The 25,702-nt window shown below is 36.5% G+C and overlaps 2 protein-coding genes and 1 long non-coding RNA gene across 9 annotated transcripts in view; 2 read left to right on the top strand and 1 right to left on the bottom strand.

The window, feature by feature from the left end:
- LOC108001046 (dopamine receptor 1) overlaps positions 1-8,357 on the bottom strand; it is a 40,003-nt gene extending 31,646 nt beyond the window's left edge. The window contains exon 1 of one of the 2 annotated variants that reach the window (XM_017061864.3): positions 8,238-8,357. In XM_017061864.3, the coding sequence (XP_016917353.1) occupies positions 8,238-8,252 (15 nt within the window). In that variant the 5' untranslated portion in view covers positions 8,253-8,357. Of the gene's footprint in view, positions 1-623; positions 750-8,237 lie in introns of those variants that run through there. The other variant, XM_028667978.2, reaches the window with a different exon arrangement.
- LOC108000270 (uncharacterized) overlaps positions 1-25,702 on the top strand; it is a 77,292-nt gene that overhangs the window by 19,361 nt on the left and 32,229 nt on the right. The window contains exon 2 of one of the 5 annotated variants that reach the window (XM_062085900.1): positions 6,435-8,683. The exons of 3 other annotated variants lie outside the window; for them this stretch is intronic. The gene's annotated coding sequence lies outside the window, so the exon portion shown is untranslated. Of the gene's footprint in view, positions 1-6,434; positions 8,684-8,713; positions 13,600-25,702 lie in introns of those variants that run through there. One more of the 5 variants, XM_062085903.1, reaches the window with a different exon arrangement.
- On the top strand, positions 15,714-21,194 carry LOC133667414 (uncharacterized). Of its 2 annotated transcripts, XR_009832892.1 has the most exons (3): positions 15,714-19,668; positions 19,758-20,022; positions 20,113-21,194. It is a non-coding gene; the product is annotated as an uncharacterized LOC133667414 (long non-coding RNA). The 2 variants fall into 2 exon arrangements; XR_009832891.1 differs by having other exon boundaries at positions 19,758-21,194.

Here is a 25,702-nt window from a genome sequence, read left to right as displayed (position 1 = left end):
TTCGTTATCGAAAAATCATCGAAGTGGAATGACATCGAGAACTCTAACTATTAACCGAAGAATTTCGCTTATTCTCATTTATTCGTCACATTTGATTCAAAATTACCGAAATGAGAAACGAGAAACAAAAACGTTTCAAAAATTTGCATCCATGGTTCGAAAAGATTTTCAAAACTAATTATAGTTCTCGTTCGTGCGTTCGTCTACTATCTGATCTAAACTTGGAATTCTATTATCGGAAAATTATTACCAAACTTGACAAAGATCGGAGCAATATCGAAAATATTGATTATAATTTTTAACTCTTCGACGATTGTTTCAATCGGGCAAAGTAGCAACTCAAAATAATTTTGCGCAAATGTGACGATATTATACATTTCTTAATGCCGGGAATTGTTCGGAAAATAATTTCAATTTTTTCCATAATCACATGAAACACCAAGTCATTTCACGCGATTATGAACAATCGAATTCGACAAATTCGATCTCGTAGCAATTTCTCGAGTTGTTGTTTACTTCGATCGGTACCTTTACTTTATCTTCGTTGATTTCAACCGCTCTTCCAGAAACGTGGCGCATCTTTAACGTCGAAATTTTGAAAACCAGTTTTGACACTCACGTACCGTTAATACAGCTTCTCCACAGGTTTCGCGTAATTTTTTTCTTGCTTGAAAAACATTCTTCACCTTTTCGGTAATAAAAATGTCGAAAATGTTCCTTCCAGTTTTGTCATCACGCACAAGAAACACAACCGCACAGAATCAAACGAATTTTTCTTATATAAATAAATCGTGAAATACCAACTCTGAAGATATATAACTACACGGTTTAGAATGAAGTTGGCTGGATAAACGTTCGACTAGCGACACTCGTGTGAAAAAACGAAATTACTCTCCGAACAACCCAATAATAAATATATAAAGATCTAAAGAATCTACTTACTTATTAATACATAAAATGATTTTATATATTTCTTGATAAAAAGATAAAGATCTAAGAAGCTTATTTACAAATTTATACGTAAAATAATTTTATATATTTCTTGATAAAGATCTAAGGAATCTATTTACAAATTAACCCTCTATTGCGTTCTTAATTATTATTTATTTCATGACCACACTTATTTTTAAGTAGATTAACAGTATATATATATATATATATATATATATATATATATATATATATATATATATATATATATTTCTTTTAACTTGTCGTAAAGATTCATGCAATGGAGGATTAATATATAAAATGATATTATACATATTTCTTGAAATAAAGAGATAAAGATTTGAAGTAAAGAGTCTATTTACGAATTAATACCGTGTTCTCATTAATTGGAAACATCTAGCATAATAGCTCGCCATTCGAGTTGCAGCATGAGATGCCTGTGGCGATTGAGATTCGCCTCTCGAGCGCAAACAGTTAATTCATACTTATTCGCGAGAAAATGTTGATTTATCGTGTATTAGAATCGTGTGGAAGAAATATTATAGAAGAAAGAAGAAAAATAAGAGGAATTAATTAACGCGTTTAACTAGAGAACTCGGCAGAGAACTTGGTTAACTCGATTGTAACTATATAGGCGATTCAATGGATTTCGATATGTAATTCTCAAAGAGCGTGAATTACACGGATTCAGGGCGCGCCGACTGCTCACCTTTTTACCCCATTACGGAGATCACGGGGATCATTAGGAGAGGATAAAAGGTGGAAAAAGTGGTAGAATGGATCGTTCGAGCGAGGGATATTACGAATTAGATTCGAATTTCGAATTTATAGAAGGGGATGGAAGAAATAAACGAAATACGAAATTTCGGATTATCAACTAGAACAAATGTCCAAAAGGGTTAATCTCTTAAGACGATCAACCCTTCAATTTTGATCTAAAAATTTTATCCACCGCCACTATCACAAAAGAGTCGAACAAGTGACGAGGCAACCAGGTGAATATTCAAAAATCTTTAACATCGATTATATTCGACACGAATTGATCTACGATTCTGTCGCCATGCAAAGGATAAAAAAGAAAATAGAGACGATGAGAAAATATTAATTCAAAAATATTATTCCAAATTTCAGATATAATATAATTCCAAAATATAATTTCACCACTCGACACCGAATTGATTCTGTCTCCGTTGAAAAGGTGTTAACGAAACAATTCGAAAAAGAAGAAATTTTAGATTTTTCGTAATCCAAAATTGAACATCCCAAAAGATATAATTTCCAGCTATATTCAATCCAAATGCGAACCGTGAAAGTGTTAAAAAAATACGAAGAAGCTGGAGGAGAAGATGGAGAAGTAGAAGATGCAGAAGTAAAAAGAATAAAGAATTTCAAATTAGGAAACGGACGAATATCCAAAAGAGAAGAAAAAGAAAAGAAAAAAAAGAAATCGCAAGATGGTTAACGCGATATTAATAAGCGAATAGGAATGGAAAAGATCGTATGGAGAAAGAAAGGATGGTCAGGGAACGGGAGGGCAAACAAAGAGAAATCCCTCGATAGTTCTCGATTGATAGAGTTCTCAATAGTATCAATAATGAAGGTATACGATTCAATCAAACACTACGGCTTACACTTGGTATCAGTATGTATACACAGAGCGGTGTGTAATAGGGGTGCTTTAGTTAGCGGGTTGAATGGTCGTCTCAAATCCGCTCCTTTCTCTCCAATGATCGAAGATCTATCGATCCAACCCCGACCATATAGAATTTGTCAAATGTAAAGGTTTGGAATTAAACGGGTGATTCGAAATTCAAATTGAAAATTTAATTACATATCCGACATCAATCGTAACAATAATTAAATCTAGGACCGGCTCGATTCCCATTTTTACTCGTTTCGTTGATGTACGAATTGAATTTAATTAAAAGCGTCCTATCAAAAATTGCCGAAATTCGTTGCGTGAATTTACTGCCAACATCTTGAAAAAGTGTAACGCGTTCATGTGAATGCGGAATGAGAGAAATTTAAGTTGAACAAAATTTTGCGATAGAATTTTAATTAATAAGCGTAATTATTAATTAATTATTAACAGTAGCGATGAATTTTTGAAAAAACATTGATTCAAAGAATTCTTTTAAAACAGACTGTGAAAATGTCTTATCTTTTTTCCTGACATTTCTCTTCATTTTTTTTTTTTTGTTTTCCCTCCAAGACAATTCAAAATAATTGAAGTTCTAGGCATCTTTCTACTTTTCAAATAAAAAAGTTTACTCCGTTGGCGAGATCTACAAACGGTGCAATTTATTCATCTTAAAAAAAAAAAAGATGGCACAAAGAGGATGATAAAAGCAATAATAGGGATAACCTAAAAAAAAAAAAAAGAAAAAAAAAATAAGTAGAATAAAGCAGATTTCGAATTTATTGAAATTAACAAATCGATAAACGTGTAAACTTTATTTTCTATAAACATTATTATTACGTCTGATATCGAAAACGATATAAAACAAAATAAAAAATAAAAAAATAAAAAGAGAATGATTAATTTCAAATTGATTTACTCGACGATTTATTCTAACAAATATATATTTATTGAAACGATTAATAAACGATACGGAATATCGAATCTTTTAATTAACGTCCCCTTTTAACTTTAATATCGATTAATGATTTTAATATCGAGACATTCTCGATACGGCGCACTCTTTGTGTATACTCGTACAAAGGGGGAGGGGGGAATATCTACGCCAATATCTAATACGTTGGCACAGTTGGTTCGATCCTCGAAAAGTTTTCGAGGATCCGCGACTTAATTAGGATTAACCTAACCGTGATAATTCAATAGAGAAAACTTTATTCGGCTTGTACAACCCAGAAAGAGAGTTAGCAGCGTTATCAACGTACACTTGTTGATAATCGAGAGACCACCACAAGAGAGTAGATATACGGATCGTTAATTCTGTTAAGTGTCGTTGGAAATTAATTTTTCGTGTTAAATTTCTTTTCTTTTTCTTCTTCACCAGAAGGATATTTTATAAACTCTCGAATTGATTTTTCATCGAACGCGATATATTCCCTTATTTTTACGGATTATTGTTACTTAACCTATCGCGATAACGCGTGGAAGATAAATTCACGCACAAATAAATTCACGATGAAAACACACGAGGAATTTTAAAATGGAATAATTGGAACGAATCGAGAAGGAATTATATATCGTTTTTCGTAATATTTGTTTTTATATTCTTCGATGTATAACCTCGAATCGCGCGAAGAAATTACATATTTGTCGTTTCTTAACTTTGATCAATAAATACAGATACACGAGTGGAAACGGGTTAAGAGGATTTATTATACGGCGAGGTAAGGAAGGAGGCAGAGTGTCTTGATTGCAAACTTGACTGGGACTCAACTCGGATTGCCTAACCTAGATGCAACTTAAACAGGTGTGTTGAATTAATGTCGAAAAATGTGTGGAATGAAAAAGAGTGGATAATGAAAATGCTTTTGAATTTTAAGATTTGGGATCTCGATCGGAAGAATTGATCGGGAATATATATATATATGGTCGTTGATAAATTAATTGATAGGAAAGTTGTGGTTTTAACGGCGCAACAGGCGCCCCCTTTACTCTCTTGACCGGAAGTAGTTTGCGTGCAATCGTTCGCCCAACCAGACAATCCATCAGATCGTACAAGATAAGTGGAATAATAGGTTGTTACCAAAACGGTCACTGCCTTCGGATTTTCTTTCATAAATATCTTTCCATTTCGTACTAAGAAATGCTTAAGAATTTCGTTTTCAAGATTTTTTAAAAACACCTGAATTCTCATTTATGTTCCGTATGTAACTATCATCGATTTATATTTCAAGCTCAGAATTTTATCAGTCGTAGTACTTTGTCTCGACGTAAGAATTTCATTTATTTCGACTCTCGTGTAATTCACTATGGATTCGTAAAAATCATCATTTTTTCATGATTCATGATTCAAATTTTCTTACCACAAAATTATCAAACTCAGAAATTTTGAAAACATTTTGAAAATTTCCATTCTGGCTTAAAATATTTTCAAAACCAATTAAATAATACCAATAAAGTTTTATCAGACATTATAAAGCTTTGTCCATCGATATAAGAATTTCATTTATATCAATTCTCGTGTAATTCACTATGGATTCGCAATTCGTATTTTGAAAATTTCGTCATGGAAAAATCATCGAAGAATATCTTATTCACAATTCGATCCAAATTAACCGTGAAGGAAAACGTCTGGAAAATTTGCATCCATGATTCGAAAAGATTTTCAAAACCAATTAGACTCTTTTTCGTATCTATTACTAATTTAATAATCCAAATTTAGATAATTTTATCAGATCGTCGAAAACCTTGTCTGTCGACGTAAGAATTTCATTATTTGTATTCGCAATTCGAATTTTGAAAATTTCGTCATGGAAAAATCATCGAACCCAGAAACGGAACGACCATCGTGAACTCTATCTATTAACCTAAAGAATATCTTATTCGCAATTCGATCCAAATTAACCGTGAAGGAAAACGTCTGGAAAATTTGCATCCATGATTGGAAAAGATTTTCAAAACCAATTATACCATTCGTTCGTCTGTTACCTATTAATTTACTAATCCAAACTTGGAATATTATCGGAAAATTATCAAACTTGACGGACGTCGGAGCAACATCGTCTCTTCTACGGGGAGGAGAAAGAGAGACACACAGACAGAGAAAAAGAGAGAGAGAGACACCGTATCGCGTGTAAGAATCGTATCGAACGGCACGGTCACGATTCTTTCTCCTCTGGCAACGTCGAATGGGGACGACAAATCGTAACAGGGGCCTAGTAACAGGTAAATCCTCCACGAACGTGATCGGGATGGCGACCTTTCCCGGAGTCAGCATGCTCCGTAAAAAAAAAGTAGGCGGAGAGTGTCCCCTCTGTAATTACAAAGAGGATCGTTTCCCTACCCTTTTGGAAAGGACAAGGACGACGCCTCCCTCTCTTCCTTCCTTCCTTCCTTTCTTCCTTCCTTTCTTCCTCTCTCGAGGAGAATTCGGAGATTTAAGAAAGCGGCGAAATTTATCCTCGAAATTGTCTCGATCTTTCGAAACTCCGTGTCAGGTGTCGTATTCGAAATTAAATCACACGAGAATAATTATCGTCGAAAGATCGAGGGTGTTTCTTTCTCCTCCCTAGAAAGTGATGAAATCGTTAACGAAGGGAGGAGTAAATATTTTTCCGCGGTTCTTCGATTTTCGTCCTTCGATCGAGCTGGGGTTTTCCTTCTTAAATTCTATCCTCTCGAAATCGACCTCTTTTCTCTTCTTTCTTTCTCCGAAATCGGCCAGCATTCCTCTCCTCGACACGGTGTCGCTCCATTCATCCATCTGTCCACTGTATCAAGAGTTTGGAATAGTAGACGAATTTTTCATCGTTTCGCTCGCACTTTCCTTCTTCATTTTTTTTCTCAGGAATCGTTCGAATGCAAGAGTATCCGGAATAAACTGTGCTCCAAGTTTTCCTCGGCCGGAAAGGAGGAGAAGAGGGGATATTTCGGCCGTCGTAGAAGATATTTTCCATTCCGAAACGGATCGTTTCCTTCCTTCCGTATTTTACGAACGCTCCGCTCCTTCGAAATCGAGTTGGATTCCTATCAGGCCCGATACACGCGTTATCCTCGAATCTCTTCGAAATATCTTTCTCCTCTTCCTCCTTTTCTTCTCCAACGGCGTCGAAATCGCGTCGACGATTCTTGAATTCCAGAATTTCTTCACTTGACTTATCGTCCGAGGATACGATTTCCTTCAAGAAAAGAAAAGAAAAGCACAACACTTGTTCCGTAGAAAATTCTAAAGAAACACGCGAGAGAACATTCCATCGTGCGTGAGCGCACTTTCGATCCGATTTCGATATTCAAATCTTCACGTATCCAATCCTTCCTCTTCCCTCCCCAAAAAAGATCGTTCCTAGGGGATAAACAAATTGAAAGATTCTCTCGATGCGTCTGGAATTCCAAGGAAATTTCCTCGGAAGAGAAAAGTGTGTGCACGCGAGCGGAGAACGAAGCAATTCTTCGAAATGTCGATCCTCTCGTCGATGTGCTCTCCATCTTCGGCCAAGCCTCTTCTCCTTCCACGATAATTTCAGAGAATTTCATTCGAAGAAATCGCGTTTCGATGAGCGGAGAAGGAAGGAGAAAGAGCGAATAATTGATCGAGAGAACGATGGAGAAAGGGACCTGTTGCGAGAGGAACATCGAAGGATGGCGCCTTCCAGGACTATTAAAAAAGACCGGGAGGGAAGAAAGGAGAAGAAACTCACGGGACTCCCCGCGAGAGGCGCGTTCCGACCTTCTTTCCTTCTTTCCCGCGTGTGAAAAATTGGAATTTTCACCGGATGGAGATCACGCTTGGCAGGGTGGAAAAGATTAATTTCACGTTCGACTATCAATTACGCGGGGACAAACAAAGCGTTCGTCGTAAGTGAATCGAGAGATAAAGTTTGTTTGCGTGCAATCGCTTTACGCTTTCCTCCGCCGGGGCAAGGTGATTGGGAGGAGGGGGGGAAGGTGCCGCCGCTCGCTCGGTTTGGTTTCCCCGTCGCGACTGATCGAGAAGAGGCGGGAGCCTGCTCGAGGAGGAAAGGAGATCGTTAAAAAGAGGAAAGGAAGAAAGAAGAGAGGAAGGAAAAAAATATTCGGCTATTGCTCTCTCTCTCTCTCTCGATCAACTCCTCGATCCGGCGTCGCACAGCCACTCGATTTATCCTCTCTCGCTCGATCGTGTAGCGAACGCTCTCAAACGCTGTTCCACCCGACGGACGTTCCATTATCTCCTCGCGCGTTAATCCCCCCATCAAATTACATCGAACAACGTGGCAACAACGAGAAACACAAAGAAGAAATCGAAGAAGAAGGAGGAGGAGGAGGAGGAGATGGTCGATAAATCATGCTTGGTCACTATCGATCGTGCTGTCGTGTGTGTGATAATAGGGAAAGAAGAAAAATTGGGGGAAAGCGAGTCGAGCAACGCGAGGACAACGATGACACGGCTTTGTTCGAGCGCACAACACTTCGTTCTCATGCACGAGGGGCGTGTGTGAAAGAGGGAGGACCACTCGTTTGTATCGAGATACAGATGCGTGTATATATATACATATATATATATGTATATGTATATGTACATATATACACGTATAGGTCGCGAATTTTTTGGCGGTCACGATTCGAAGTGGAGAGCGTGCTGTGATGGTTTCTGGGTAAATTCGTGGCTCACCTGGGATAGAATCATGACGTGCGGCAGCTGGCGCGCCTCGCCGCGCACTGACTCTTCCGCACCCCGAGCACAGCCTCCTCTCACCCCTTCCACACCTTCGCCCCTCGCTCCCTCTCTCGCTCGCCATCCCTCTCTCGCCTACCCCCTCTTTTCCACCCTTCTCTCAGTGCCGCGTTTGGCTCGAAAAAGCGGGCGAAACTCGTGCAAGCGAGTTTCGACGGCGACCCGCGGCCGCCGCCACCGCCACTGCCACTGCCACTGCCACTGCCGTTTCCCTTTCGAATTATTCCCTCCCTCCGACTTATATTTATTCCGAGCATCCACCGCTCGGCTCGTTACTACTTTTTCCACGTTTGCCGACCTAACGAGGATCTTTGCATTTTCGAGAGGGGGATATCGTTTCTCCTCGAGAAAGAAGGAGGAGGAAGGAAGAAGAAACGAAGGAGGTTCGATTATTACTCTCGAACGAGTTTACCGAGCGGTATCGATTATCCTACTTGCTTGCTTGCTTACTTTATTCCCGTGATTGTTCATCGTTGCGTGAGATGGTTGTTTGAAAAAGAAAGAAGGAAAGGATCAGCAAGTTCTCCGATTCCTCCAACGGAATATCACCGGTGAGAGAAAGGAAGAAAGAACGCACGGCTCTTCCTCATCGCCTTCCACCTACATTTGCCGTACAATAAACCCAACGTTGGGGAGGGGGAGGATGTTTATCCTGTGATAATCGGGTTGCGTTGCTGCAACCCCTTCGAATTCGATTAAGTTTTCCAATATGAAGCCGGTATATACAGGGATGTCGAGTTGAATTAACCTTACGCTGGGCCTCCCCTCGATTATTCGATCCCCGTTGTTCAACCAAGATTGCGCCCACCGTGTCACGCGTGCATGTGTATTGTACCGCATATATTGTATGTACGGAGGTGGAGGGGATGGGTTTCTTGATTCTTCTATCGTAAATGGCTTCTCGTGAGTGCAAACTCTCAGGGAGGCCTTCGATGTTTTATTCGATATCCATCGAGAATACGCGAATATCGTTTAATTTGGGATCGTTTGTATGTTATTATTGTTGTTATTATTGTTATTGCTGTTATTATTATCCATCGATATCGGCAAAAGTGTTTCACAGCGCTTTGAAACGTTCCTTCCGTATATTCATAATTCACTCCGCGCAACAACTTTTCCTTCCCCCGTTTCGCTCACGATTCGATGCGATCGGATATTCGAAATTTAAGTGAGATTCGAGCGAATTATTTATATCGATCGAGGAGGAAAGAGGCGTGGGTTTATTGGATTCTTCTGGTTGGAATGTCGGTTGATTTTTCGGGCCAATAATGGAATTAGAGAAATAAGTATCGGAGTGGGTGTATTTGGTTGGATACACGTGGGTAGAAGGGCGCGAATCTGTGAGTCTATGATTTACATTCGATGATTTTTTCCGGGATTGTCGAATAAAAATTCACGATTGGATAAAAGCGGGAGATCGTGATCGAAAGATCGAGAGTGATAAAAAAAAGAAAAAAAGGATTTACATGTTCGCAAATTTCGACACGAAAATTTATCGTAGATAAAAATTTGTGCAAAAATTCGGTTCGAATTATTGACGTAGAAAAATTGAAATCGAATTTTAATACATTTATATGTATATGTCGTTCGATCGTTTGTAATTTGCCAAACAAGAGAATCGAGAATCAAAATAAATATATCGAAGTAAAATTTTCCATAACAGATGTACGCCGTGGTATAATTGTGGTAAACGTTTCCAATGTTTACAATTTCGACGCGTGCCTTAACCAGTATGGAACGTGTCGTCGTCGCGAGCGGTTCGTTTATAATCGAGTCGAATCGAGTAAAATTTTAAGCTTAAAATTTTCTGCTGTTTTAACACACGGTGATAAAGTGCAAAATTGTTTACGAATTGATATTTTTTTTATCGAAAATTTAAAAAACGAGTGGCCGAACCAAAATTATTATTTCATGTTAAATTTAATTTTTTAAGTTAAAGCAGCGTAACATTTGACGATTAGGCTTTTAAAATTAAGGAATTATTAACGAACAATTTCTTTTTACTAAAATATCGCTTCAAGGAGATGAGATCGACAATTTCAAAATTTCAAATTGCAAAATGTTCAGAATTCATTGCTCTGTCGCGTTATTATAAGAAAATTGGCAGCAAAAAATTATATATCGAAGAAAAAAATTCGAAAACTTTTAAAAAGATTTTTCCTCGACGTACAAAAAACTTTCCTTCAAATTAGATGAATATATAAAGTAGCGTTTACAAAACCACCTTTGCGAACCATTTTTTTTTTCAAATTTACATGGTCCCTTTCCCTTTTTTCCCTTCCCAATTTTCCTCCCCTACAATTTTAATCGCCCTTTGAGATCCGGTTTAAAGAGAATGCGAAACAAGCTCACTCGATAAACACTTCCATCCATAAAATTTGTATTATATCTTGATCGACGCGCAACTTTCTTTTCTTTTCCCCTCCCTCTGTATCAAAGATAAACGCGTGATTTATGTATAAATTCTTGAATCATCGTTGTCGCGCTATGAATAAATACGGAGACTTGTATACGACACGTATATGCTCTTAGAAAAGATGGACGTTCGATAGGTTGGTCCACGAACCGATAGGCGCTTAAGCTTCCGACTTATATATATATATATATATATCTTTCATCGATTCTCCCTCTTTTTTTACTTCGTTTCGATAAAATCGGCCAAACGTTTCCTTCTCTCCTTCTTTGGAGAAATATCTTTTTCGAAAAAAGGGGGAGGGTGAGGAAAAAATGAAGGGGATTAGTCATAGCAAGCGCATTAACGAATCCTTTTTTTTAAATCGAAATTCAAATCAAACTCGATTCCTCCTTATGAACAAATTTCTTTTTCGAAAGAAGAAAAAAAAGGGGGAGAGGGAAAGGGGAGAAAGTGAAAATTCAAACCAAACTCGATTCCTTCTCGTGGAGGAATATCTTTTTCGAAAAAAAGAAGGATAAAAAAATGAAAACTGGATCACTAAACGCATTAACGAATTCTTTTTTAAATCGAAATTCAAAGCTCGATTCTCTTGTTTGAAAAAAGAAAAAAGAAGGGGGAGAAGAGAAGACGAGAAAGTGAAGGGCGAGTGTGAATTATACCAAACGCATTAAGGAATCCTTTTCTAAATCGAAATTCAAATTAAACTCGACTCCTCTTTATGAAGAAATTAAGAAATATCTTTTTCGAAAAAAGAAAAAAAGAAAAGGGGGAGACGAAAAAGTGAAAATTCAAACCAAACTCGACTCCTCCTCGTGGAGGAATATCTTTTTCGAAAAAAGAAAAAAGAAGGAGGGGATGAAGGATAAAAAAATGAAAAGTAGATCAGCAAACACATTAACGAATCCTTTTCTAAATCGAAATTCAAATTAACTCCTCCTTATGAAGAAATTAAGAAATATCTTTTTCGAAGAAAGAAAAAAAGAAAAGGGGGAAAGATGAGAAAGTGAAAATTCAAATCACTCGATTCATCCTTATAAACAAATTTCTTTTTCGAAAAAAGAAAAAGGGGGCAGAGATAAAGGTGAGAAAGTGAAAATTCAAATCAAACTCGACTCCTCCTCGTGGAGGAATATCTTTTTCGAAAAAAGAAAAAAGAAGGAGAGGATGAAAGATAAAAAAATGAAAGGTAGATCACCTTTTCTAATCCTTTTCTAAATCGAAATTCAAATTAAACTTATTAAAAAATATCTTTTTCAAAAAAAGAAAAAAAGAAAAGAAAAAGTGAAAATTCAAATCAAACTCGATTCCTCCTCGTGGAGGAATATCTTTTTCGAAAAAAGAAAAAGGGGGCATCACCAAACACATTAACGAATCCTTTTCTAAATCGAAATTCAAATTAAACTCGACTTCTCCTTACGAAGAAATTAAGAAACATCTTTTTCGAAGAAAGAAAAAAAGAAAAGGGAGAAAGACGAGAAAGTGAAAATTCAAACCAAACTCGATTCCTTCTTACGGAAAAATTTCCTTTTCGAAAAAAAGAAAAAAGAAAAGGAGAAAGACGAGAAAAGGAAAATTCAAATCAAACCCGATTCCTCCTCCTTGGAGAAAAGAAGAAAGGAGGCGGAAGAGAGACGACTACGAGAAAATGAAGGGCGAGCATGGATTCGCACGAATCTTTTTCTTTCTACTTAACCGAAAATTCGAATTCGATTCGTTCTAATTATAATACCTTCCGAACGAGGATCGCGAAATAACCGTTTCCATTCTCATCGTGTTATTTCGCGAGATCTAAAACCGGTGATGGAACCGCTGGTCGCTGCTCGAATTAAAAAGAAAAACAGGTAGAGGAAGAGACGCGATCGATTAGCGATGAAAGGCCCGGTTTAACGAACCTTTTAAACGATAAATTGGACGATAAATCGAGATTAAGGGAAGGGAATTGTCGATATCGTAGTTAACGAATCGTTGCCGGTATAACGCAACTGAACTAGTGACCCTTGTCGAAGAAGGGGAAGATATATATAAATATATATATATTCGTTGGAGAGGTTTGCACGATTCGAAAAATTTGGAATCGAGTGGAAGAATCTAAAAAAAGGAAAAAAAGAAGAAAAGGAAAAATTGGGGCATCGGGTCGACTATTTAAAAAACCTTCTATTCTCGTTCAATTCCTAATAAAGCGATCGCGGAGGATTCAATGAAATTCTCGTTTGAGCGACGAAAATATTCCCAAGTGAAACGAATTACGGCAGGATTAAGGGGGGCAAGTATTTCCGCAAGATTACGCCCAGAAGGAAGGGGAAATAAGGGGGTAAGAATCGGATTGAGCGGCGCACGATGGAAAAAAGAGAAATGAAAACGGGATTTTCTTATTCTATACTTTCCCGAATATTTAAGAAGAAATTTTCTCCAACTTCGGAAGCGAAGCTTCCATAATTTTCCCTTCTTCTTGGAATTATTATTTACGAAGAGATTCGAGTAAGTCGGAGAACGAGGAAGGAAAAGAAAGAACCTGTTGCACGGGTCTCTCGAAGAATGCGAGTCGTTATGAGAACCGCTGACGGAAAGCCGATATGCAGTTTCCAAGACTGGATTCTTATCCGTCTAAGATAGTCGGAGGAATTCTTTGAAGAATTTCGCCTCGTTCGTCACGCGAGACACTTGCTTTCTCTTCTTCCAATTCTTTCAATACGCGTTCCTCGTACGCGTTGTGATATCGCGCCGCGATAAATAACCGCGGTTATCGGTTAGAGAGACGAAGCTATTGTTCTGCCATTGATATTTGTTCTTTCGAGAGCGATGGCTTCTCTCGAACGTGCAGTTCTGTCGATCGATCTAAGAAGGCCGCGTCAAGATCGAGACGCTTGATAACAAATTTCAATCGTAAGTTTTTATTTTTCATTTTCTTCTTCTTCTTCTTATTCGCTAGAAATTGTTTTCTATCGTATCAAAATCAGTTAATTTATCATATCGGATAGAAAATGCGCGTTCGTAAATTTTAGAAATCGTGACAGTCGTAACTGGAAAACTTTATTAACTTTATCGTGCTCCCCGTAATCGCGAGGAGGTGTCCGTTTTGTATTTTGGTCGCAATTTATCGTAATTCTAGATGCAATCTGTAAAAAAGTACGAGGATACATTTTCGCCAAAAATTACCTTTCGCAATTTCGATACGATTACTTAAGAACAAATTATTCGAAATATTCTTTCCAAATATTTCCAAAAAATTTGGTTAAATCGTACATTAACTTATCTCGCGAAACATTCTTCGAAACGTTCTGCTTCTCACGATCTAATCAAAATCAAAATCCAAATTTCATTTTATATAAACAAATCTTTTAAATCTTGAAACAAAAATTCGTAAAATTCGTATTCGATTTCGATCGAAAGCGAAAAAAGAAAAAAGTCACTAGGAAATTCTCCCCTGGTAACTTTCTCCTGCCACGTCCCCCTCCCCCCGCCGATAAGCCAGCTCAGGGATGCGTGCTTTTTTCGAGCACGCGGACAAAAGATGGCGATACCGTGTGATACGGATAATCAGTTTATCCAGGCATACTTGCCCCATTTCGCGTATTATGACCGTAAGGTAAGCTATATTCGCTCGACGGGGGAAATCCCTTATCTGGCTGCCCGTCACTCGTTGAATTTCCCCGCTACTAATTTAAACCCTCTGCCCATGCCGTTTCGCCGGCTTAACTTATCTCGCTTTAATCCTGGTCGCGTCCTAAAATTCTAAAGAGAGCCGAATCGACCTCCTCCTCCTCCTCTCCTTTATTTCTCTGACAAAAGGGATGCCGGTTTATATCGCGATCCACGATTTATCAAACGCCTCTTGGATAAACTTGGACCTATTGTCCTTGAATTTTTGGCAAAGGTGCCCCTCGAGGGGCAATGTTCGAGTTTTCTTTTTTTTTTTTTTCAAATTTTTAGAAGTTCTTCCTCCCTTCTTCGGGATCGAGAAAAATTGGATATGTTCATATATTTGGATATATGAAGGGGATATAGGGAACTGTTTAATCTCGAATATCACTTTTATTCCTCTTATTCTATCTTATTCGTTTAATCAATAGCGTGGATAAACGTAAGGAGTATTGTAAGTGAATACACATTTAGGGGGGAAACAACATTTAGGGGGGAATAGATTTAGAAATTGAGTTCGTTGGAAGGTTAAGGATGGATAGAAATTGATATTGAAAGTGGGGTATGTTCGAAGTTTTCAGTTTTGGGAAGTTGAAAACAAATAAACGTTATCAACGTTTCCTCTATATATCTGGATGAAATCATTTTATCCTTATTTTCCTTGACACCGAATCTGTTGCCGCGAGATTACAGCGACAACGGAAATTACTAGCACGAGTTGGCAAAGTTAATCTCGTGAGAAATGTCTTTTTTTATTTAGACCATTTCTTTAAATTCTCGTCTAGTAATTTCGTTAAGAAAAATAAACTAGACCTCGTTCTATATCCCTAGGAGGAACACGTTTTCCACCGTTTACAAAATTATTTTAACGTTCGCTTAAATGGGATATCGTAATAAATTGCTCGAACTCGAAAATTGCTTTGAATCTCGATACACGCATTTTCTGAATCATAGCATGCGAGAGTACAAAGTGAGGGCGGTGGAAAGAGGAGCGTGTAATCCACGAGTCGCGTAATAAGAGAGGGTCTGATTGCATATGGAGCATATCTACTACTCTCGCAGTAGATATCGCCAAGTATAGTCAGCCGGCCGTAACTCATTGACGGAGAAGAGTCGTTCGAGTTGGAAATAATTGCCATCTACTTTGACTCGTCTCCGCCCAATAAATGCTCGTATATTTTGCAAAGCGGGAAATTCGATTGCGTTTCACGATAATATCATGATGATACGCGACTTATCCTATTCATTGAAATTAAAATTTAATTTTCACTCGTATTTATCTTCTTAAAAATCATTTTTATGGATCTATCGTGAATTACCTTTCGTTTATAATACAATCGATGTCGATTTACATTTTCGAGATTTTTCTTTTTTTTTCTTGGAATTCTTTCATCTTCCAGTCATTTTCGAATCTACTCGAATTTTAATTAACTTTCGTTTACATTTACTTCGAAACTTTACACATTCTCGAGATTTTTAGAATTCTGTTATCGAGAAATGGTTAGAAACGGTCGGTACGAGAATTACATAGGAGAGAGGGGGGAGAGAGGGGAAGGGGAATTTTTAGTAATCGAGCGTAAGAGTTGGAAATAGGGTCGTGCATGGAAATCGTTGGAAGAAAAGCGTACGAAACAACGTTTTATTGCATTTGAAAGCGTTTCAAAGGGAGAAGGAATGATCTTCCCTTCCTTCGAATTCCAATTCGATCGAATTGGCACGAGGGATATATGAAATTTAAAATGAAACGGAATATGCTTTCTAGGCGAATTTTCAAAGGGAATAATTGTGAAAATCTTCTCGTTGACTGGAAAACGATAAATAAAACGTACGGATTTAGTTGAATGAATATATTTAATTATACGTGTAATTGTTTACAAAACGAATTCGAAGTGTATCGAAGAAAAACAAATAGATACCAATTATGAAATAGCGATATTGCTGGCAATATTCGATAATAAAATTACAAAAAAAAATTTCAGTGAAATTTAAATTCTATAACATTCTTTTTATTCTTCATCGATGCGCAACGAGTCTCCTTCAAATGCTTTGATTTTAAAACCTTTCTCAACGTCCAAGGAAGAGCGATAAAATATTTAGACGTAAGAGTATCTTTTTACGATCGTTTTCCTATCTTGATGTCATCCAAAATTTTTCCATTGACTTTAAAATTTAGATTTTCTACTATACACGGTGTCCCAAAAATATTAGTCTTTGTATATATTTCAAACAACTTTCGTTCCAGCTTTGTCAACGAGTTATTATTAACGAAATAACAGAGCGCGTAAAACAGCCTTTATGCCAGTGATCGAGTTACTGTTTCATTTGCCGATAAGAATTCATTCCATCCTCTGAATCAGATTGTTCGAAATTGTTCTCACGTTCGATTTTTTTTTATTTTAAATAACAAGAAAATTTCAAGTATCGAGATATAAAGGGCTTAATAAAACGAACAATATAAAAATTTTTATTCGTCGTAACACTGTTTGTGGAACACGAATACACGAATCGGTGACACACGATTGGCAAAAAGCAAACTAAACAAAATTTTTGACACAACAATTCGTTCACGACAATTTGTCATCGTCCAGAACCATTCAGGACAGAGTGTCATTGCTAAAAAAAAAAAAAAGGAAAAAAGGAAAAAAGCCAGCTTTGTGAAAAATATACAAGTGAACTTCGCCATTTTTTCATATGATATGTATATTCTTTCTTTTTTTTATTTCTCTCAAAAAGGAGGCATCGATTCTTCGAGAAAAAGAACGAGAAGGGAGGGGAGGGGTCTCGTTCGCGGGACATTTAAATTTTCCATGATTAACGTTTTCACCCTTTCCCTCATTCGCGCCAACTTTCTTTCGTTTCACGTTTAATCAAAGTTTAATCCGTACGCCACTCCCCCGATAAATTTATCCTTCCGTAATTCGACTCTCTCGTTCATACCCCCCTCCTCTTCCTTTCCATTAATCCCCTTGTTTTCTTTCTCAACCCGCGCCTGTGTTTTCATCATCTGATCAGTCGACGTATCCTTTTTTTTTTTTTTTTTGAATACAAATTCTTCCTTCCTTCGATCTCACCATCGAAAATTAAATGGATCATTTCAATGGATTTTTCATCTGATATTACATCCATTATATTTGTTATATACAATTTGAAATACTATCCATCGATACTATCTTTTCTTTTCTTTTTTTTTGTGGATATTTAAATTTTGTTACGATTATAAACTTTGGAACTTTTGGCACACTAGTTATATTTCTTTCAATTAATTCTTTTTTTTTTATGGATATTTAAATTTTTGAAATAAATTTTGGAACTTTTGGTGGCGCGCACCACATCTCTAATTTTAATTCCGCCTTCTTCGATAAAAACGATGTAGAGAAAATTTAAGCAAGCTTGCAATTTAATTCGCAAAATTTAACCATGCTGCGAGTGAAAAATTTTTTTCGAGACAAAGAGTTACTATACAATTTTGAAAGTATCGATGATAAGTCAATTTTATTTTTCGACGAGAAAAAAAAATCTACATGTAATTTTACGAAAGCTGCCTTCCCCCATAACACAATACTCGGGATTTTAATTCGTGACAATTAATTACGCTTTGTAATTAATTTAAACTTGGCAGCTTTGAGGGAAACTGGATCGACGAAATTGAGCTTTTTCAATAAAAAATCCATCGAATTCACAGTGGGCACGGTGGAAACCTTGATATTTCCAATGGCGTTTTGCAATGCACGCATTGATAACGCGGCTCGATCAATTTTCTCGCCCTCGCATTTATTAACAACGTGTGGCATTCGCGCGTGTTTATCGGTATCGGTCGATCCGTGTGAATCGAGAGTGAGTATGTACGTGTGCGTGTGTATGTGTGTACGTGTTATCGGGATAACGTGGAGAGGAGAGGAAAAATGAGAGCTAAATTAAAAATATTATACAAAATGAAAATAATTTACGCGTGAAAATATCGCGAATCCTCTTTGCAAACTGAAATAACGTCGATTTATTTATTTATTTTTTTTGTATCTTCAATCTGGTAGATTTTTTTTTCGTGTCTTTTTTCTCTTTCTTCATATGATTCATGTTCGTTGGTAAAAAAAAAACAAGAAGGAGAATCATTTCTAAAAGAGAAGAAAAAAAAATTTTAGAAGAAAAATTCGAATTGCAAATTTTCTCGTTCGGGAAATTTTACATCATTTTTATGAAAAGCCCGAAGGCAGTAATCAATAGCTCGTAAACCGAATAATATTCATTTTTGATATTAAAATCAGAAAGTTGATTAATTCCGGTAATTAAAAGGTTCGATCGATTTTTTCAATATCGTCGGCAATACTGGTAAAGTAAGGTATCCGTAAGAAGTATAATTCTTATTGAACCAGTCCCATGATAAATTCATTTTACAATCCATTATTGTACTTTAGACTCATAGACTTGTGAATAAAGTATAAAATATTACGTACACGAGATTTAAATAATTTTAAAATTAGATGTATAGAAAAGAATGATACGATTTAAAAATTACGAAGAGGCAAATTAAATGATCGAAAATTCGAATATATAGAATCCTTCTAATAATATACAATCGATAATTCGATAAATTATCGCAATAATTATTAATCTATCGTTCGCGAATAGTTAGAAAAATACGTAAGAACATTACCTATGTCAAAATGTCAAGTTGAAAATTCACATTTTCTAAAAACTTATCTAGAGAATTCCATTAATAAGAAGAACATCGTGATTCAACAAATTTTCACGCAAATCGATTTACTCGAACGTTCTCAAAGCCGATTAAATTAGTACAGTTAGTTATTTCTCGTTTGCGGTTAAAGAGCTTCTAGGGAATTTTGGGAAGGATGGAAGACAGGATAAGTTGGCAGATTCCGATAGGCGAATCAACGAGGCTTGGGATCGTGCAGGGATTATTGAATGGAGGCTGGCATGTTTGACAAGCAGCGTTTTAATTTAACGTCGATTAGCGGATCCTGGACGGGGGATTATGGCCCGATTAACAGTTACAAGCAGGAACAAGCAGGTCCGGCATATTGTACGTATCCACTCGTGGCAAAGCCAGCTGCTGCATACTTGCTTTGCCCTGCGTTCTTGCTAATTGCGTTCATCGGCTGGACGCAACACTGTGCATTGGGATTACTCGTGATACATGCCACCGATAAAACGCTTTCAATAGCGCACGCGCCAGTCGGAGTGAGGTTATGTTATCGCGATCTCTCCTTCCTCGCTTGAGGCCAATTAAACGAAACTTTCGGTCGCCGGAAATTCAAGCCTCGTCGATGATTAGACGTTACCGATACAATTATTTCGGTAATGAGGTCGAATAATTAACGGAGCGGATTTCTATCGAGCAGTTTAATAATACGTGTATTTTTCTTATTTTTTTTTTTCTTTTATAGATTCGATGCCTGTCCGCCGAAGAAATATTTCGCCTTTAAATATTTTTTTAATCGGATTCATTGGATTGAGAGACTGGTTTTGGATTTGTGAATGTAAATCAATTTCTTGCAATGGAACAGACTTGTCGATGTAAAAGTTCCATTTATTGAATCGTTACTAAGAAGAAACTATTGTTGCTTACGATTTCACGATTCCTTCCACCGTTTAAAATCGATCATTGAAACTTGCAGTCGTTTGGAACTCGAGGCTCGTCGATTATTAGAGGTTATGGATATAATTAATCGAGTAACGAGGTCAAATAATTAACGGAGCGAATTTGTATCGAATAATTTGATAATACGTATATTTTTATAGATTTGAAATCCATCGGATTAATGAAGAAGTAATTTCAATTTTATAAATGTTATAAGAAAGAAAATATTTTTATGGATTTCAGTATCCATTGGATCGATGGAAAAATAAATTTTTCGCTTTGTACGAGTGAAAAATAAATCCATTCGTTACACAGTTTAATAAAAAAATTGCACTTATAGAACTATCGGTGCATAAAGAACCATTGTTACTTTCTTCAATTTGAAGATCAATTCAAATAAAACGAAACTTTTAGTCGTTGGAAATTCAAGTTTTTGATCTGTTGTTACATTGATAGAGAAGTATTATATATAAAACGTAGAAAACATTTCGAGAGAATCGGAAACGTTTTAAGATGAATTAATCTCGAACAAATATTGTTGAATGAAACTTTTCATAGCGGAAGTCTTGATTTAATTTGCATTCCGATTACAGATTCTCAGTATTGTTGCACAAACATTAAACACGTATTCGATGATGGAATAACCGAGACTATACGAGGATCCTCGAAATCGTATGCTGTGCACTTTCTAATTAATTCGACTCAAATATATGATGTCATTTCATGCATCCTTTGTAAGTACATACATACGATAATCGATTCGGACCAATTACAAATTTTTCTCTCAACATAGAATTTCTTTCTCTATATTTACATTATAAAATTTCTTCTTTCTTTTTCTTTTTTTCCCACGATTAATTACGTATTCTCGAAAATTCTCTTCGATTTGCGCAGATCGTTTTACGGCAATTATTATCCTTCCTTAGTTGGCATAATACGGTGAGTTCGCCGTTCCAACCGCTAATCACCATAATTTAATAAGATCGTAAAAGATTGATTGACGGTAACAATTATCGAATAATGAAACAGACTTGAACGGTAGACGAAGTAAGTGATTTATGATAATAAAACGGAGCAACGACCTCGTGGAAAATACAACAATTGATCGCATATCAAACTCGCGATATCAAAATGCAAACAAACGATATATAATCTTTGTAAAAAAAAAAAAGAAAAAAGTGAGAAACAGGTATATTTACAAAATAATACTAAATTAATAATAAATCGATAAATTAACGATGTTATTTCTATAATCTTTTTCGAGTCTCTCCATCATTCTCTTTTCGATATTTCGACATTATTTTGATCCGTGACGTTGCATTCTCGTTTTAAAGTATGCACTCGTAACTCGGGATGTTCTTCTTTCGAAAAACGAGGGAACGAGAAATGCAAACAAAACAAAAATATTCGCGCGGCAAAGCTTTGGGGAAGGGAAATCGTGCCGCGCGTATAATAAAATTCTCGGGCAGAAACGCTGATTACTGATTCGATTACCGATTTGATTACATTTGATTGCGACCTCTGGCGGCGCGTGCGCATGCAAGTGTCATCAATCAACTCTCCGGATAGAAAAAAAAAAAAAAATAAAAGAAAGGGAACAGCGCGTCTCGCCACATCTGTCGTACACTGTCGTTGTTATCGCGCTCGTTGTCACGAGCCCCGCTGAAATTTTATTTCATTCTGTCATTCCCTGCTCCCTTTTTTCGAGAAACGTGAAATTTTTTGAACAAATAAAAAGCGCAAATGTAGAAGACGACGCGTTCTCGAAGTGAAAATTATTTTCCAAAAATCACGGTTAAGGAATTAGGGATATTTTGGAAGATGATCTTTGGAAGTACGTTTCATCAATATTGTTTAAAAATAATTTTTCAAAAAAACGTTAATTTCGACCGTGACTGTTTCGAGATTAATTTTTAATCTCGACACTTGTCTGGACAAAACTGGTCTCGAGAACGACTCGGCTCTTTTAGATTTTTTATTCTGCAAAAAAAAAAAAAAGAAGAAAAAATAAAAAAGATAGTGCTCTTAAATAAAGAACGTGGAACAAAAGAATTCGCAATTTAAAAACTTTCTTTCTGTTTAGGTCTGTCCACAGTTCCCGCTTCTTCTTTTCGCCGCGTTAAAAGCAACGAATCAACGGATCCTCTTTTGAAAGTTTGCAACTAAAATCTAGTTACAACAAAATAATTCACGCTTTCGAAAGAAACATCTGCCCACACCTAAGTTAGTTCGAGCAAACCGCGCATTTGGGATTAAAAACTTGCTTTCAAATACCTATTTTCTACGCTTATTTATTTCCACCACGCCAAGTACAAGAAAGTAAAAATGACGACGACGAACACAGAGACGTACTTTCGAAAGGGGATCTCAGAAACCGGGGCCAAATCCCTCCTTCAAACTTCCGAACCGTTCCATAGTTAATATAAATTGATACAACGGAGATTACCCGGCGAGAGATTAATCGTCAGCCTTCTCTCATATCTCCCTTAAACCTCGTGGATTTTAATAACGCGCCAGACCTTTATTAAATTCTAGCTGAAAATTGCAGACATTCTACGTCGAGGTATCGATGTTCCTTTCCACACCGTTTCATCGAGTCCAACACGAGAACGACGCGTCGAAATAATAATAATGGAAGCGATTTCTCTATCCCCTCCTCGTTAACGTCCAAAGAGATTCGGAGACACGATTCGACCCGACGAAGTCACGTGGACAAATACGGTTTATCTTTCATCGGATAGAGGGAGCCTCACGATTCGAACGTAGAAACTCGTATATCATTGTTCCTGCTTTCTAACCCTTTGAACAACCTCGAGAACCTCCCTCGAGAACTTCTTCCGCGGTTGTAACTTGTCCCCTCTGTTCTGTGTTCACCTTTCGAACGAGCGTTTGGAATTTTATCCTTCTCCCCTTGCTGTTCGCGCGCCTGATCGTCGTCACGCCCCTATGATGGCGCGTTAAACGTGGCCATCTATCAGCCATGAAAGCTTAATTCGTCCCAACTCGAACGTTTCGAAACGTTTCGAAATTGGAGCGTGAAGGACGTGCTCTTCGCCCGGATCTCGATTGAATTCTACGGATACGGGGATATGGTTTTACCCGATATAGTGTAGGAGTTATATGGATTTCGATATAGTGGCAATTTTTAAATTATCGTTTCAAATGTGTTTTGAATTTTCTTTAATGGAAACGCTCGTACCGACTCGTTCGTATTTATTAAATTTATTAAATTCGTAAATTCAACGGGCGATTATTATTCGAATATTTTTCTCTTCGTATCGAATATATTAATGGGTATATATCAATCATGAAAGCTTGGTCTCGATTGAATTCCAAATAGGTTAGGAAATGTGAGTTATATATGTTTGCAACTAAGTAACTTCAAATTATTGTTTTAAATGTGCTTATATCATTTATAATAGCGATATATCATTTATGAAAGCTTAATTCGTTCCAACTCGAAACGTTTCGAATATAAAGAACGAATTCTTGATTGAATTCCACAGAGACAATTTTAAATTTTTTTCGGATTTTCTTTACTGGAAATTCGTATCAATCGAGAATTATTTATCAAATTCAGACCTTGATCGATCATTCGAATATTCTTTTCTTAATATCTAATATATAATGGCGATATATCAGTCATAAAAGCTTAATTCAGTTTCAATCTTTCAAAACATAAAAGATGAATTCTTGGTCTCGATTGAATTCCAAATAGGTTAGGAAATAATGTGAGATATATATTTGCAACTAAGTAATTTCAAATTATTGTTTTAAATGTGCTTATATCATTTATAATGGCGATATATCATTTATGGAAGTTTAATTTATTCCAATCTTTCGAGATTGAAGCATAAAGGACGAATTCTTGGTCTCGATTGAATTCCAAATAGGTTAAGAAATAATGTGAGTTATATATGTTTGCAATGAGGCAATTTTAAATTTTTTTCGGATTTTCTTTAAAACTCATATCGACTCGAGAATTATTTATTAATTCAGACCTCGATCGATCATTTATATTCTTCTCTTCTTATCGAATATACGAACTCGAATTACGAAACCCGAAAATTTCATATTATTCTCTCTCTCATTCTCTCACTCACTCACTCACTCACTCATTCACTCTCTCACTCACTCACTCACTCACTCATTCACTCTCTGAATGGGGACAAAATGTTTTTACGTATATTCCGGAACGTTGGTTTCACGTATCTTGGAACATGCGGTAACAAGAGACGACAAAAAGTTGTGCCCGTTTCTTCACAGGTGGATGGTGTATAGCGCACAAGCCAACTGTGTGCAGAAGAGATATTCCGCGTTGTTTCCGGAATAAAAAAGGAGCAATTAGACGAATAACCCAGATTAGACTCGGTAATGGTATTCCTTATGTAGACGTTATTATGATTCGCAGTGTCGCGATGCTCGTAATTTCGCAGCTATCTTTTTAGGCATCTCGAGAAAATGGGGACACTGAGAATAATAGATTCCTTGGCTCAACGAGTTTCGAGTGTATCATCCGTGAACTTGATAAAGGGTTAAAACAATAATTCTTCTTCTTTTTTTGATCAGATTCGAAGATCCCAGTGGAAAATTCTCGTTGCAGAACGAGCGGAAAGTATGTCTCGTCCCGATTCTATTTTAATCGTTTTCGCTGCGTGTATCAGACGCTCTTGCCTCGCATCCAACGTAACACTTTGACTTTTCAATTAATATTTATAAGGAGATGCGATATATCTCGCAGATGTACGTTGGATATACAGTCGGGCACAGAAATGTTCGTACTTGTAACTTTTGCCTGATTATCGATATTGATAATACGTTTTATACGAAATTATTTTATACGATTGGATAATTGGTTATATATGGGATGGATACAATCTCTTTTTTATCGATATTAATATTAATTCTCGCGAAAGATGTTATATTTGTTATATCCAGATTATTATTTATTTATTACTAAACGTAACTCCTCTATTTTAAAATTATATAAGACATTCCAATTTTCGTAATCGAAATTCTCGTATATTCGAAACACGAAGAAAAGTGGATCGGTCTATTTATTACGCGAATTTTTCAAAATGGGCGAATTTCCAGAGAAGACACAATGTCTTCTCTGCGAAAATTTTTACGACTGACTGTACGTTTGCAACGTGTACATACACAACGTGGCGTTATGCATTATGAAATACTGGAAGTTTTGCTGTAAAATTTAGATGGAAATTTTTGGAGCGTTTCTTTTTTCATTTTCTTTTTTTTTTTTTTTTTCGTTTCAAGCGTTCGACATTCGATGGTTATCGGTTTTCTTAGGTCTAATCGTAGTTATAATACGACGTTTTATTCGCTTCGAACGCTTCAATCGAATTGCCGATAACGAAGCCTCCTCAAAGCGAACAGACAGAAGCAATTTATTTAAAATCTTCTGCTTCGTTTGCGAAAGAAAAAAAGGAACGCCGTTAATTCTTAAACGAAACCGCGATGAAATATTTGCCATTTTTCCCCTCCCAATATTAAAGATAAACCGAAACTCGATTTTTTTAATACCCTTTTAAACTACTTACGCAAATCATTCTTTTTATCATCGAGTTTCAGAAGAAAATTTTCGAATTACAAAAGTTGAAAGTTAAAAGTTTCGAGGCATAAAATAGAAAGTTTCAGGGCGCGAAGTATTTCAAGGTTTCGTCTCCGCAAAAAGAAAAAAAAAATATAAAAAATTCGAGACTCAAGATATCCCTTCAAAACTTTGAAAAGGTT

The sequence above is a fragment of the Apis cerana genome, linkage group LG15 (genome assembly GCF_029169275.1).
Source record: "Apis cerana isolate GH-2021 linkage group LG15, AcerK_1.0, whole genome shotgun sequence".
Classification (NCBI taxonomy): Eukaryota; Metazoa; Arthropoda; class Insecta; order Hymenoptera; family Apidae; genus Apis; species Apis cerana.
This window is presented reverse-complemented; position numbering and strand designations above follow the sequence as displayed.